The sequence below is a fragment of the Neodiprion fabricii genome, chromosome 5, assembly GCF_021155785.1.
Source record: "Neodiprion fabricii isolate iyNeoFabr1 chromosome 5, iyNeoFabr1.1, whole genome shotgun sequence".
NCBI lineage: Eukaryota > Metazoa > Arthropoda > Insecta > Hymenoptera > Diprionidae > Neodiprion > Neodiprion fabricii.
In genome coordinates this window covers 32661550-32676384 of record NC_060243.1, presented here as the reverse complement: position 1 = coordinate 32676384, position 14835 = coordinate 32661550, and the positions used below count along the sequence as shown (strand labels likewise).

The window sequence follows — 14835 nt, the reverse complement described above, 5'->3', positions numbered from 1 at the left end:
TGAACCGATAGAAGATGTTGCCTTAGCTATCAAAATACTAGCGGCAAAATATAAATTCACGGAAGCCGAATTAGAAAACAACATCAAAGACCAGTTGATTAATGGAGTCAAGGATGATTCAACCAGATACGAACTGTTAAAAATGTCAGGCAAGACATCAAAGGAATTCATCGAAACAGCTAAAATCCTTGAAATGGCCACGAAAAATTCAAAATCCAAAAATAATTCGCACCCAGAGAACTCGGTGTCAACGTTCAACTACACAAAGTCAAGCAACAATGACGACCGCGGAAACAGATATCAACGGCAGGACCGGGCCAGCACCAGCAGACGATGATCAACAACACAACAAGGGGCTCGAGCGTGTCATTGCTGCTGTAAAAACAACCACCTGAAAGCTCAATGTTCGTTAAGATATAAATGCTGTAGCGACTGTGGTAAACAAGGACATATATTTAAAATGTGTCTCCAAAAAAGCAATCAGACAGGTATAGTCAATAACATCCAAAATGAGCAATCGAACATCGAGAATTCAACGGAAAATCTAGGAACGAATTGCAAACGCTTAACGTCGACGATCTCAACGACAAGAATCGCTTTGTATCAGACTTGTACACGATAAAAATAAGTGACACAAATAATTATTTTGAAATACCACCGCATTTCAAAAACTTTCAAATAAACAACGTTACATTAAGCATGGAAGTCGATTCAGGGGCAAATGTCGTAGCCATTCCACTTTATGTTTACAATGAATACTTTCGGGACAGTCCTCTGTTACCACCAACACTAAATTTACGTTCTTATGATGACAAAAACATAGCAGTAAAAGGCGTAATAATCGTTTCGGTACACAAAGGTTCAAAAATAGATAATCAAAAATTATACGTAATAGATAATAACGGCCATCCAATTGTTGGTCGAGAATGGCTATACAAATTAAAAATGTGGCCGATTCGGTTACAAAACCCTAAGCAAAACTCGGAAGTAAATAACATACGAAATTATAGTACTGAAACTGTTGAGAAATTGAAAAAAGATTTTAAATATGTCTTCACCCCGGGATTCGGTTTATTTACAAAGGGAAGCGTGGAAATTCAATTGAAATCGGATGCCAAGCCAAAATTCATGCAGCCATACAAAGTCCCCGTTTCATTGAAACCGAAAGTAGAAGCCGAATTACATCGTCTGAAAGATAATAATATTATTCAACCGATCAATTACAGCGAATGGGGAACGCCCATTATTCCGTTACTAAAGAAAGACGGATCTACTCGAATAGTTGGAAATTACAAGGTCACAGTCAACCCATTTATCATAATAGATCACTTCCCTATGCCAAGAATTGAAGAGATATTTTCAATATTAGCAGGGGGAATAGCATATTCAGTAATAGACTTCTCTGGGGCTTTTTTGCAAATGCCGGTCGACGAAAAATCCCAAGAGATCATGACCATATTAACACATATTGGATTATGCAAATGCTTGAGATTATGGTATGGCATTGCAACAGGGCCAGGGTCATTTCAAAGAGCAATTTCCACGCTCCTCATAGGAATCCCGAACGTCCCAGTATTGATAGACGACATCATTGTTACGGCTAAAACAACAATAGAACACTGCAATAATTTGTACGAAGCATTTAAAAGATTGAATGAAGCAGGACTTAAGATTAACTTCAATAAATGTACATTTTTTCAAACAGATATAGAGTATCTAGGATATCGCATCAACGAAGAAGGCATACAACCAATGGAAAAAAATATAAAATGTGTACGCGAAGCGCCGAGACCATCGGATGTGGCACAATTGCGGAGCTTTTCGGGGTCTATAAATTATTATGGCAGATTTTTACCCCACTTAGCTACAAGATTGAAACCGTTGTATAATAATTTGGACAAAAATAGTAAGTTTCAATGGTCCAAGGAATGCGAGGTAGCATTCCAAAATATAAAAAAAGAACTAACATCGGATAAAATTTTAGTTCACTTTGACCCGAAGAAACCCATTGTGCTAACATGCGATGCGTTACCTTACGGCGTTTCAGCAATAATGGCTCACAAAGATGAGAACAACTACGATCGCCCGGTTCAATATGCAAGCCGATTACTAAAAACTCATGAATGCAGTTATTCTCAATTGGACAAAGAAGGGCTTGCGATCACATTTGGTATAAAATCATTCTATGAATTTCTATTTGGTTCCCTTTTCACCCTACAAACAGACAATGCCGCGCTAGTCCGCATATTGCATCCGGAAAAATCAATTCCAACCATAGCCACAGCGCAGTTACAGAGATGGGCGGAATTTTTTGCTGCATTCAATTACAAAATTACGCACATAAAAGGAAAAGATAATTATGCAGATTGGCTGAGCAGGCTTCCCATACCAAGTGACGATGATAAAAATGATAAGAGATTCGCAGTTATACAAGACATGCCAGATACCTTTTTGAACAATATCATAACATTCGATTTCGCGACATTGGATTGGAAGCAAGTCCAAAAAGCGACGCGCGAGGATAAAGTGCTGTGCAAAATTTTAACATTTTGTTTGAATGGATGGGCTGAAAGGGAACCAAAAGAAACAGAAATAAAAGTGTATTGGCGCAAAAAAGACGCGTTAGCGGTGGAAAATAATTGTTTATTATGGGGCCACAGACTAATTATACCGAATAAATTACGCACTTTGGTATTAAAATAATTACACTGTAGCCACTTTGGAATACGTAAAATGAAAGCGTTAGCCCGTGGGTATGTTTGGTGGCCAAACATCGACGATGATATTGATCAGATAACAAAATCCTGTTTACCCTGCTTAAAAACAAATAAGAAACCGGTGAAAATACCGTTAACTCCATGGGGATGGCCAACTACGCCATAGCACCGAATATACGCAGATTTTCTTGGACCAATCAATGACAAAATGGTATTAATGGTAATCGATAGCCATTCAAAATGGCCTGAAGCTTTCGTTATGAATGATATGACCGAAACGGCTACAATCAAAAACTTTTCCGACTTGTTTTCTCGATACGGGTACCCGATAAATTTAGTTACAGACAATTTCCAACCATTTCGTGGTTATAAATTTAAAGAATTCACAAAAAAGCACGCTATACGCTACAGTAGGATTCCGCCACACCACCCAGCGACAAACGGCGCGGCCGAAAATTTTGTAGACACATACAAACGAAAAATTAAATGTATGATGATGAACAACATGAATTTAGAGGATGCCACATAGCAATTCCTACATGATTACAGGTCGACCCCGCAAACGTCAACAAATCAGTCTCCGACAAAATTATTTCTTAACCGTGAATTACGGAATTGTTTCTCGCTTTTATGCCCGCATGATGTACAGGAAACGGTTGATGAAACGCATTCGAGGAAAAAAAAAAAAAAAATTTATATCGGAAGAAACCGCTCACATTTCAAAGTAGGAGATACAGTCATGGTTACAGATTATCGGGGGACGCATTCATCATGGGTAAAAGCCAAAGTTTTAAAAGAATCAGTATCAGGGGTAACTTACCTTGTAGAAATTTCACCTAATATAGTATGGAAACGGCATAGCAACCAAATGAAACTGTATCGCATTATCGAATCGCCGGTAGAATGTGTCAAACAAAGTGCAGATGTTGATGCAATACCATTAATGACACGGCGGTCAGAGCGAATCCGAAATCACACAGAAAAGTAAGACAACGATTAAAACATTTTTTTTTTCTAGTAAGAGAGAGTGTAGTAGTATGGAATACAGGCAATGTATCTAGGGAATAGGGGTAAGCGTAGACACGTGTGTATGTGTTCGAGCAAGCGTGTCGATATAGACACGCCAGTATGTACTTGGTATCCGAGGTGTTAAGTAAGCGCTGTACGAACCAGTTGGTGAAATAAAAGGAGTAAAGCAAAACACAACAGATATCGTTGTCCACCTCATTTATCCAAGATATTACAAGATAATTGAAGAATTCAAACTGACGGGGGGGGGGGGGGGGGGGGTTCCTCAAGCTGAAATTATCTTCACGCGACAAACCACCCAGATTTTTACAAAATGAAGAAAAAAGCTGAGGAAACACGTACCTGAGATGTATAAGACGATGCGCGACTCGGTTATGTTTGATTTCGCAGTGCTGTTATCAGTTGTTGTTTCTCAACCGAGTAAGTTACGTAAGAATTAATCGCACCGAGCATGAATCTGACGTTCGTGATTAAATGCTATTCCGTAAGAAGCGCGGCCATTACTTGTACGGTAAGGCGGGCAAGCGGAGAACTCTCGTCACTTTGTTTCGGTATCGACGTATAATCAGCTCAACGCTTAACGCGGTATGAATATCGCTCTGATTGCCAGTAACTGCAGAACTGTGCGGTCAACTCGTTGCAACATCGCAATGACGTTCTTCGTTCGTCATCTAGCTACTAGTAGATTGGTTCTACCGGTAAATGGTGCACGTATTATTGCTTATCAGTGATCAATCGTACCGTTACTTTCCTTATCTCGAACCGCTTTAATCGGTATATCGGATTCGTAAATTTTTTGCTCTTTTTCAGCCTAAGAACATCAAACTCGAGGCTGTTCTCAGATCCGTATCGACCTCGGTTTCGCTTCAGGGTCGCGTAGTGCCGTTCAAATTGTCCGACATTGGGGAAGGAATTCGTGAGGTCACGGTCAAAGAATGGTGAGCGACTTCAATCATCTCCCATGTTTGTGTTACACGAAACAAATTGAGACAGCCTGTAACATTCCCGCATTGAAAGTGTCGAACGACAGTATCAGACAGGGTGACAAATGGTTGACAATTTCTTTACCTCAGGTTCGTCAAACCTGGAGACAAAGTGAGCCAATTCGACGAAGTCTGCGAAGTACAAAGCGACAAGGCTTCGGTCACTATAACCAGCCGATACGACGGGATGATAAAAGCCCTCCGATTTAAGGTAGACGAAATCGCTTTAGTCGGACAACCGCTGGTCGACATAGAGCTGGATGACGAGGGGGAAAATGGGAGCGAAGAAGTTTCGGGGACAACTGAAATATCCCCCCAGGAGAAAACAAGCCTCAACACTGAACATCAGCGGGGGAGTGAGGCCTCCCGGGAATCCCTGATCGGAAAAGTTCTCACCACTCCTGCTGTCAGGAGAATAGCCATGGAGAAGGGTATTCGATTGAAAGACGTCGTCGGAACGGGTAAAAATGGCAGAATACTAAAGGAGGACCTTCTTTCATACGATGACAACGAGACGTCTGACAGTGACATCGAGGAATCAACCAAGCCGCAAAGGCAGCCTGATAAAACGAATCGAGTCCAAGGAGAGGTTAAAACCGTTGCCCTCAAAGGATACGCGAAACACATGTGGACAACGATGACACGCTCTCTGGTAAGTCCTACCGCGTGCCAAAATCTACCCAGAGTCGAAAACTTAAGGACTCTTAGGACACATTTATTGAACAATTCATTGCACAGATTGTAAAGAATTTCATTTCAGAGCATCCCGCACTTCGTTTACAGCGACGAATGCGACGTGACGAAACTCGTCAAGTTAAGGGATGAGGTCAAAGCCGCCATGAAGGAACGGGGGATTGCTCTGACCTACATGCCATTCTTCATAAAGGCGATATCAAAGGCTCTTGAAAAGTTTCCCGAACTCAATGCCAGGCTGAACGAAGATACTCAAACCGTCGAAGTACTACCGTGGCACAACATATGCGTGGCCATGGATACTCCGGAGGGTCTGGTCGTGCCCAACGTTAAGAACGTTCAGAATCTCGACGTCGCGACCATCGCTAAGGAGCTCAACAGGCTCCAGGAACTCGGAAAAAGGACAGCCATACCACCGAGCGACTTGGCGGGTGGCACATTCACCTTGTCCAACATCGGAGTGGTAAGTAGTGTTCAAAAAATGTAGAACACAGAGATGAAGAGTAGTGAAAATCGTCAATTTTATTAATCGTTGCACACAGGTCGGCGGGACGTACACAAAGCCTGTGATATTACCACCGCAAATAGTGATCGGTGCGGTGGGAAGAACACAAAAACTGCCTCGTTTCGACGCCGATGATAAGGTAGTCGCAGCCCAGATACTGTCGGTTAGTTGGGCCGCAGACCATCGGGTGGTCGACGGTGCGACGATAGCTAAATTCTCAAACCTCTGGAAATACTACTTGGAGAATCCCGCGCTGTTGGTAATGAACTGATAATGATGACGAACATAGCGCGAGGTAGACTTTTAAATTTCGAACAACTGTACGGCAGGATCACTGCTGGGAGATTTCTCAGGTCTGATTGTTTTTGTACTTTATAATACTATAACTCTTATGGTAGAAAAAACAAAATCGACATTCAAATATCAGTTTTTTAAATTTATTCGAAAGTGTTGACTTACAAATTTCATATAGGCACAATATTTCGATCGTTGTAAAGAACATTCACATAAACATGTATGTACATGTAGATGTACTATTTTTTTGGAAGAGCAGATCTAGAAGTTCAAGATCTGGATAACAGTGTACAAGATTTAACAACGCTTATATGCTTATAAGACTATACAATATTACAATTACACGGTATTAAAATACATCATGATTACATATATCATGTGAGGCACTGGCAATTGGCGACTGGTTGAATAATAACACTTTTTCATTGTATGTTACAGTAATATCACAAAAAATATTATATACAAATTTATTGTATAAAAACATTGTTTACCTTAGGCACGTTAATAACGAGAACAACTTGATCATGTGGCAATAAGTATTAGATACTAAAAGCGAGTTGCTGTAAAGACGATCGATATAGCTAAATAAAATTGGTACGTGAATCGACAATATTATCAATTACAATATACGAGTAAAAATTGAGTAAATAAAAAAATTAATGAGAAAACAAAATGAACCACTTGAGACGTCTTTACAGGTTGCGAGCAAAAATAAACAAGGCACATTTATAAAATAGCTAATAAATCGTGTTACTGTGATCAGAGATAAGAAGTTGGGATCTATCAAGGCGACCTGGCTTTTTCATGTATCACAAACTGAACAAATTTGGCTCTAAACTCTCTGATCTACGTCATGGCAGTAATCATAGATGGGGATTTCGGGAGGATCATCAGGCCTCAGTTTCGGCGCGCAACTTCTTGTGACCGCGACTACGCAGAGTGTGACAATAAATGAAGCTGCAAAGTGCCAGGAGAAGGAAAGAGCTAAAGTCTCGATTTTCAGAGATTCAAGATTACATTCCACAAGTGTGGCAAAATTGCATTCCACCCTGGTTCTGACCATGTGAGCGAGCCAGCTACCGTGAAGCAGAGTGGAAGCTGCCCTGAGGAGCTTCATCTCGGGCCAGACCAACTCGAGAACGACGGCAAAGGAGCTGGTCCAGACGATCCTAGCCAAGACTATCGCAGAGTTATTGGACTGGCTGGTCCACAAAAATAAAAATCCCTCGATAAAGAAGGCCTGGGCAAGCGCCATTTTGGCCAGACCGTCGCTCACGACGTGGGGAAAGTAGAAAGTGAGAACATCGACGAGGCCTGAGAGCGCAAAAAAGAGGTAAATTGTCGCGTGCACCACCTTCGGGGATGGCGCCGTCTCAACGCTGTTAGGCAAGTTTCCCGTGAGGGTGCTTGCCAAGCCCATCGCAGTCGCTAATAACTTGAGGGTTCCCTCCAGCGGATGTCGTCGTAACAGTTTCTGGCAGTTCCGAGAAGCCCTGACGAGCTTCGTCGGTTCTCGTTCGTGATCCAAATCACGGTGACTGTGCCAGTATTTAGCGTATTCGTAGCACCACTTCAATCCAAATACATAGAATATGCAACCAGATAATATATAGCCCAAGGCACTGTCATTCCGGTCCATTTTTAATATTTTTTTTTTTTTTTTTTCTTTGTTAAATTTATTTTTCTTTTTTTATCTGCTGACGTAAGAGATTTTCTGGAAACAAAATAGTCTCTCAATTATTACAGGGTCAGTGACGTATTCGCGTAAATTAATCAATGTCTTGTTTACCAACCTTCAGGCAATTGTCAAGATTATGTATATTTTTTCCCTAATTCAACCGCACTAAACTTATCAGACTAAATGTAAACAATGAATATTTGCCCGCGCACACATTCATACATCACAAACTGATTCGATCACAGCTACTAGCTAAACCACGGCATGGCCTTTTTTAAAGATGGCGACACACAAAGAAACCTTGCGCATGTGCAGAGGACGCGATTCATTCACCAGTCGGAAAGTGGGAAATCTCTATCACCGAAGCTACGCTAATCGTAAAGTGGTTCCCCCTCTGCTGTGTAGAACGAACCTCGTTAGCAACGGTGAGCTGAACACATCGATGTCAGTGGGTATGTTGTGTAACGAAACCCAACACGTAAAAGTATTTCTTTGAAGGGTGAATCGAGTGAAGAAGTGTCAAAAGCGTGAGTGTGAAAATTGAAATAAGGGAAATAAAATGGACACCAAGGACGACGAGAGAACGGCGAGACTTCCGATAGATGGTTCGACTCGCGGTGATAAACCGGGAGGATTCGACTATGACGAGGACAAAGTAAGGTTAGAAGAAATAACTGGACAAGACGAGCAGTCTGACATGTTGAAAAAATTTAATTTTTGTCATTTTTTTTCTGTATTTTCTTTCCGTCGTTTGGTTTCTGCACCGCCATCTTAGCTCCACGAGATGACAGCTTCCTACTCGGAAATATCATTCGATTCCCAATCGTCGCCGCCGATGTCGGATCTCCGTTCATTGATGGAATCCCCCGACTTGGACGGGGAGAAATTGGACTCCAACAATCCGAGGCCCAACAGTCTTGAGCTGAAAAACGACGATCTCAGTGCCGAGGAGGACGACGATGGACCTATCGAGATTATCCAACCACCGAGCTATAGCAAGGCGATCAAATACCTCCATCTCCAAGGCACTGTCACTCAGGAGGGAGACATGGTCCTCTTCGTCACTGAGGATTTGGAGAGCAAAATAAAGCTCTCGAGTCCGATAACCAAGAGAGGAGAGACGCCCTCCTTTCCTGGCTCGAGGAGTTCGACGCCTTGCCTCTACAGGCAGGCACTCACACCTCAGCTTCCCATTCTCGATCACAACGTCCTTAATGAGCTAGAAATGGAGGCTCGGAAGGTGGCGACCTCTGTCGACTCCTTGACCGAAAACCTTGCCGCGATATTGCATAGCGTAAGGGACAATTTTTGCCTCGAATTTCGAAAATTCATTCACCCCGAAACCTTCAAACTACTTCTTCACTTGCATTCTCGTAGGGGCTTAAGGTAAGGGCAGTTGTTGAACTTGTCCGAATTACTGACCTTTTTTGATTGTATCTGTTCGATCCTTGGTTCTAAAATTACCGAAAAATAAATTTGCAATGTTCAACAGTCTAGAAATTGGTTTTCGTCATCGAAAAATTCACAATTTGTGCCGTCAATTTATAAATTTGGAATATAATGGGATCGATAATTGGGTCTAAACGTGTCAATAACTGGTATACTTACCTTACCAAAGAAGTATCCGAAGTGTACCTCACCGATGTTCATTATCTCGTGCATTGTTGTAGTACATCAAAGAACATTGAACCTGTAGAAACTAAGAAGAAAACGTGCCCAATATTTTCTCATGTATACCACCATATCATAGAGTAAAGTAAACGGCTGAGGTACACCTCGAGTATTTTCACGTGGAACTGGTTTATCATAGCAATGAACCCCTGGAAGCATTCGAATGTTTTTATTTTTTTATTTTTATTTGTCCATTTTTCTCTTCCATTCTACCATTTCGACCATCTCCTTTCCGTGCTCTTTACTGAAAGGTTCCTTTGCTTTTCAGGTATCTGCGTTGACAGTCGATTGCTTAGAGACTTACAGAGACGCGGTCTGCAAGACCTGCGACGCCGTAGACCACAACATCAAGTCGATGTATCAGCTGATGGCGAAGTGCGAGGAGCTATCCAAGTCTATGGGTCCAATATACAAGCTGGCAGAGCGAATGTGAGTCCCATTTTTCTTTCTTTCGTTTGCACGTTTTCTATGGAGCGCGCGGCGACTGCTGGTGTATATAATACCTAATATACTCGGGTTCATATCCGTTTCTATTCATTTTCCTTTCATATCATCTCACCGTTCGAATTTTCATACGCTCGATTAAATCTCGCGGCTGTTTTAAATACGTATCAAGTACATACCTATACATTTTTCTCTCTCTTTACTTCGCTTTGGAACACATTCGACTTAACCGCCTACTTAATCCGACGGTTAACGGGAGGCTATTGATATTTAAAGCCGAGGCGATTTTCGCCAGGGTTTTATGCCGGTTCTCTTCATTGCCGTTTGGAAAAATGGAAAGGGCTTGCAGTCTCGGCGCGTGCAGGGTCAATTGATGAGTTATTCAAAAGGTAGTTCGGTTCGACCGCGGATGCACAGCCGGTATCCTGCAGACTCTCGAATCAATGTTAGATATTCCCGTGCCGATTCTTGAATACATATTCATCGTAAAATTATACCGCGAGGTGGAAAAATCTCGAGTTAAACCGTAGCAATTACCTTAAAACTGCACCTCCTCTCTCTCTCTCTTGATAATTAACGCCGTTGAAAACTAATTGCCGACAGTGAAAATAAACAAATAAGAAAATAAAATCACGGTCCGGTATTTCGTTATGAAAATATTCCTGCTATCCTCACATCGGATGGGTACCTCATAATTTATCTTACAACATTTGTCAATCTTTCGGTAAAAATTATTTCCTCGACGAACGCGTTCGCACAAAATATCTGTCCGGTAATAATTGAAAAATCCGGTATGCGTTTAATTAAAATAAAAATTCGAAATGCCTTTTCTTCTTAACGGATTAATGAACAATTTTAAATCTCATCCAATAATAATTGCACGATTCTGTTTTAAAATCATTAATTTCCGAAGGTGAATAAAATAAAGTGAGTTTCATAAGAACTGAAGCTTCGTTCACGTCGGGAATTTTTTTTTAATTTCCTTATTCCTCCTCCTTGGTTCTTGTGCTGGAAAAATTAACCACTTTAGAAAATAATTCTAAAAACGTATTCCTCGAAGTTAATTCACTTGCAGGTTACCTTAAGTCGACAGCTTTGAAATTTTGCATACAATTAATGCAGTCTTGATATGCAGACTTTGCCGACCGTCGTCGCTAATTGCAACGTGTATAATGTATACGCAGGTATTACAGAATCTCAAAGCTGAAAGAAAATGTATAAAGACGACGTGCCAAGCGGCATTAAAAATATTTCAGTACCTATGCATAACAGTTCCAAGTGGCATGTGGAAAACGGCCGAACGTTTTACTCATGCATCCGCTTAATTATTTCTCGGATTATTTTCCTTACCCCCCACCCGTTTCAATTCAAATAAATAGCTCAATACAAAGCGCGAAAAAGAGACGGACGCTGCCAGCAAATATCGAAGCGGCGACGCCGTTTCGCGAACGCGTTAATTGCGAAGAATCAACAGTTCAGTTAATCACCCAGCTTGAATCTCGCTGATTTTCACCCCCCGCCCCTGACGTTTTGCGAACGAATTCATTTTTGAACAGCTGTTCAACTCTTTAATTTATACCGGGATACTTAGGATCCCACCTTTTTCTTTGCAGCTTCTTATTTATTGAACTACTTTTTTCTGTATAGATAACTGTCGAGTTTTCTGATTCAACACGGTCCCTGAAATATTTCCAAGTCTAAGAACAATTTGAAATTTATTTATTTATTGCAAAAATAGCACGTGTAAACACATGATCGGAATTCGTACTTTTCCACGAAAATAAGCATTTTCTGCTAATCTAGCATGGAAATCCGAATGCAAATTTTCACACAAACTGAATACGCACTAAAAAATTTTTCTACTCCGCCATTTTGAATTTTCGAATTTCGAATTTAGATTTGTCATCAGTGACCCCAAAAACTTTGAAACGACAAGTTTTATCAAAATCAAATAACTCTCTGAATTTACGTCCGCAATTTTGAATTTTCGAATTTCGAGTTCAGATTCGTAACCAGTGACCCCAACAGCACATGAATGCAAAATTTCAAGTGAATCGCATGTGAGAAAAAATGTCTGCACGAAAGGGTTAAACACGTGCGTATGGATATATTCATCACCGCAAATTGCGATCGATTTTTATCTTCCAATTATCGTCTGCACCGAATTATTACATCAACTTCGTTCCAGAAAGGAGATGAAGAGGATGCTGGAGCTTTTCGAGAACACGATGAACATGTGAGGGGGTAAACGGGAAGTGAAAATGCAAGAATGAGGTAAAACTGATCGCCATATCAGACCACGCGACTCGTTGCAAATATTAACTCGCTTTCTTCTCAATCCGATAGGTGTACACGTATAATGTAATTTGCAATACGGCAGACCGTCGATCGATTCAAGGGTTCTCACCATACGTAACTATTATACACAGATATTTATTCAACCAGTTGCGTCGCGTCATAATTCACACGGTGTTTCGTTTCTCACCGATAAATTCCGCGCGCTCGCTAACAAGTCAAAAGGTTTAATTACACTAACGACGCGTCAACGTTTTATACCCTGCAGATATTATTACTATAACCACAAGCTCGTTAATAGGGACAGGGCTGCTCGGGTTAAACCACAATATGCATACATTCAGTAGCGAATCAAACCCGACTCTCAATCTGCATAGTAATTATTACACAAGGTGCTTACGCGTGATTCACTGTGTGTAAATTGGCACCTTTTTTCGAAACCGTACAGCTTACGGCTTTTCAGTTTTGTTAGTTTACGTCTGACTCAATTATGGGGAACCCGCATGGAAGCCGTATTTGCTGTTTGTATTATAACGCGAGCGCGTTATGCCAGCTAGTATGACTCGAGGAATTGAATTCAAAGGGTCGAGCTGCTCTTTTGCGAATTTCTTTTCACCCACTGTCGTCGGCTTATCATTATTTATCGTTAGATGCGCGGTTCTCTCTGCACCGCTTTTCATCGTCGCCAATATTTCTGTCTTTTGAAAATATGTTTTATGCTTGTATTTTCCACCCTTCGTTCTCTTTTCGTCTATTTATTATGTACTGTTACACGCGATGAACGATTTTTTACACTTTTTTACACGCCGTTTAAATTACATGCACGCCGTTTATTCCAGCGATTAATCGATTAGGCGATAAATTGGTGAAATCATTTTTATCAATGTAAGTACGAAATTTCAGTAAAATCAACTGGTACGAAAACTTTTCCTTCAAATAGTCAATTTTTGTTCTTTGAAATGTGTGTATCCGTTTGTTTTTGCCAAACTCCATGTCTTATTTATATTTTTAAACCGTGATATATTTAATCTTTTTATACTATCGCAACATTCCGCTTAAATATGTTCAATTTGAAAAAAAAAATTACAATTTTTAACCCAGATTTGCTGTAATAATATTGTTAGTCAATTGAATATTAATTCTTCCCAAATGATGTGTAACCCCGGTTAAAGGGTATCTAGGTACCGATAAATCAATGTTGAAAAGTTTTAATCGGTTTTCGTATTAGGCCCGTAAAACATTAGATATAGGTATAATTTTAAAAAATATTTCAAACGTATAAATTGTTGTAAATATGAGGATATGAATAAAACACGCAAATATCGATGTGACATTTTAACCCTGCTGTTCACGCTTTATACTTTCTCGAAATCCTAATTCAAACTTAATCCATAATACAAAACTAGCAATGTCAATAAAATAAATAGCTGACTATGCAGATGGCAGGTTTGTAACCCTGAAGAAAAGTCTCGCAATTTTCGACCTGGGCCAGTAAATTTCTTGATAGTTGAACGGTGATTGCAGACCAGATGGAATCGCACCTGGCGCGCAAAGTGTACATATATTTTGGAAACCTGGCGCCTACCCGGCCGTTTGCTATAATTTATATCGAGCTGAATCGAGGAAATTTTGATGGGATTCAGCGATTAGAGAAAAGCGACTCGCGCCTAACGCCGAAAGCGCGAAAGATATGGGGATTAAATTCAAAGGTAGGTAGGTAGGTAGGTATTACAATTATATACTGCACGTAACACCGCGTCGCATAAATAATAGCATTAACGAGTTACGCGTGTGTTGATTCGAATGAATGCCGTCGATTGCGATGAGCCCCCGGTAGTATTTCATCTCACTTTATTTTTCGCCTTATCCCTTCTCCCCTCCCACCTTTTGTTCTTTTCCTTTTTAATCAACGCTCAACTGTCCCTCGACGCAATACGCCATATAAGCCCCTCAATCGGCTCTTCCGAAGACTTAGATAAGTTTTCTCCGAGTCCCCAAAGTGTCGGGGATCAAATCGTTCGTCGTAAAATACCCGCTATTTATACCGACGGTCCTATCAAAAAAAGGAAGGAAGAAAAAAAAAAAATAAAAATATCAATTTCGAGTATTCAATTTCTTCATTCACATGTTTTTATTATTTTCACATTACGCCTTTCAACAAATTTCAACTCAACGAAAAGTAACAAAGTGATATCCAATCAAGGTTAAAAAAGTGATCTCATCAGTCAGACTGGATTAATATCTTATAATTTGTCGCGCATTATTCCAATTTTGAATTGAAAACCGATACGGTGATATGTATTTCTTATAACGAATAGTTTGAATTAAAGTGAACTGGATTACTTTTAGTCAGCTCTACAGTAGAAACCCCGTTATCACTATCGGCTTGTATTTTCCTGTTCCTGATTTTTTTTTTTTCTTTTTTATAGTCGTCAATCAATTTGCAAATCTTCAGTTATGATGATTCAAATTCGACGAATGAGCTGAAGTTAATACATGACTGCTTGACACGTCGCAGAAATATTA

General features: G+C 40.4%; 3 protein-coding genes and 1 long non-coding RNA gene across 5 annotated transcripts; 2 read left to right on the top strand and 2 right to left on the bottom strand.

The window, feature by feature from the left end:
• Nucleotides 1–4201: 4201 nt before the first annotated feature.
• On the top strand, nt 4202–6831 carry LOC124184000 (lipoamide acyltransferase component of branched-chain alpha-keto acid dehydrogenase complex, mitochondrial). 2 transcript variants are annotated; one of them, XM_046573276.1, is made up of 5 exons: nt 4202–4444; nt 4557–4684; nt 4820–5381; nt 5490–5885; nt 5965–6831. In XM_046573276.1, exons 1-5 carry the CDS (start codon nt 4334–4336, stop codon nt 6196–6198), a joined length of 1431 nt encoding a protein of 476 aa, XP_046429232.1. In that variant the 5' UTR covers nt 4202–4333; the 3' UTR covers nt 6199–6831. The 2 variants fall into 2 exon arrangements, with proteins under 2 accessions (XP_046429232.1, XP_046429233.1); XM_046573277.1 differs by having other exon boundaries at nt 4202–4451.
• Nucleotides 6478–8175, bottom strand: LOC124184003 (transmembrane protein 45B-like). The gene is made up of 2 exons (XM_046573280.1): nt 8015–8175; nt 6478–7935 (listed from the first exon to the last, which is right to left on the bottom strand). Exon 2 carries the CDS (start codon nt 7858–7860, stop codon nt 7054–7056), a length of 807 nt encoding a protein of 268 aa, XP_046429236.1. The 5' UTR covers nt 7861–7935; nt 8015–8175; the 3' UTR covers nt 6478–7053.
• An 11-nt stretch (nt 8176–8186) lies between these two features.
• LOC124184002 (BLOC-1-related complex subunit 6) lies at nt 8187–13648 on the top strand. Its single transcript, XM_046573279.1, has 5 exons — nt 8187–8324; nt 8398–8554; nt 8675–9193; nt 9839–9999; nt 12203–13648. The coding sequence occupies exons 2-5, from the start codon at nt 8459–8461 to the stop codon at nt 12252–12254; spliced, it is 828 nt and encodes a 275-aa protein (XP_046429235.1). The 5' UTR covers nt 8187–8324; nt 8398–8458; the 3' UTR covers nt 12255–13648.
• LOC124184004 lies at nt 8593–9052 on the bottom strand. Its single transcript, XR_006871109.1, has 2 exons — nt 8912–9052; nt 8593–8821 (listed from the first exon to the last, which is right to left on the bottom strand). It is a non-coding gene; the product is annotated as an uncharacterized LOC124184004 (long non-coding RNA).
• Nucleotides 13649–14835: the final 1187 nt, after the last annotated feature.

Coding starts and splice junctions, on each gene's coding strand:
- LOC124184000 (XM_046573276.1), top strand. CDS start 4,334: ATGAATATCGCTCTGATTGCCAGTAACTGCAGAACTGTGCGGTCAACT. Junction 4,445..4,556: donor CTAGTAGATTGGTTCTACCG/GTAAATGGTGCA, acceptor GCTCTTTTTCAG/CCTAAGAACATCAAACTCGA. Junction 5,382..5,489: donor CAACGATGACACGCTCTCTG/GTAAGTCCTACC, acceptor ATTTCATTTCAG/AGCATCCCGCACTTCGTTTA.
- LOC124184003 (XM_046573280.1), bottom strand. CDS start 7,860: ATGGACCGGAATGACAGTGCCTTGGGCTATATATTATCTGGTTGCATA.
- LOC124184002 (XM_046573279.1), top strand. CDS start 8,459: ATGGACACCAAGGACGACGAGAGAACGGCGAGACTTCCGATAGATGGT. Junction 8,555..8,674: donor TCGACTATGACGAGGACAAA/GTAAGGTTAGAA, acceptor CCGCCATCTTAG/CTCCACGAGATGACAGCTTC. Junction 10,000..12,202: donor TACAAGCTGGCAGAGCGAAT/GTGAGTCCCATT, acceptor ACTTCGTTCCAG/AAAGGAGATGAAGAGGATGC.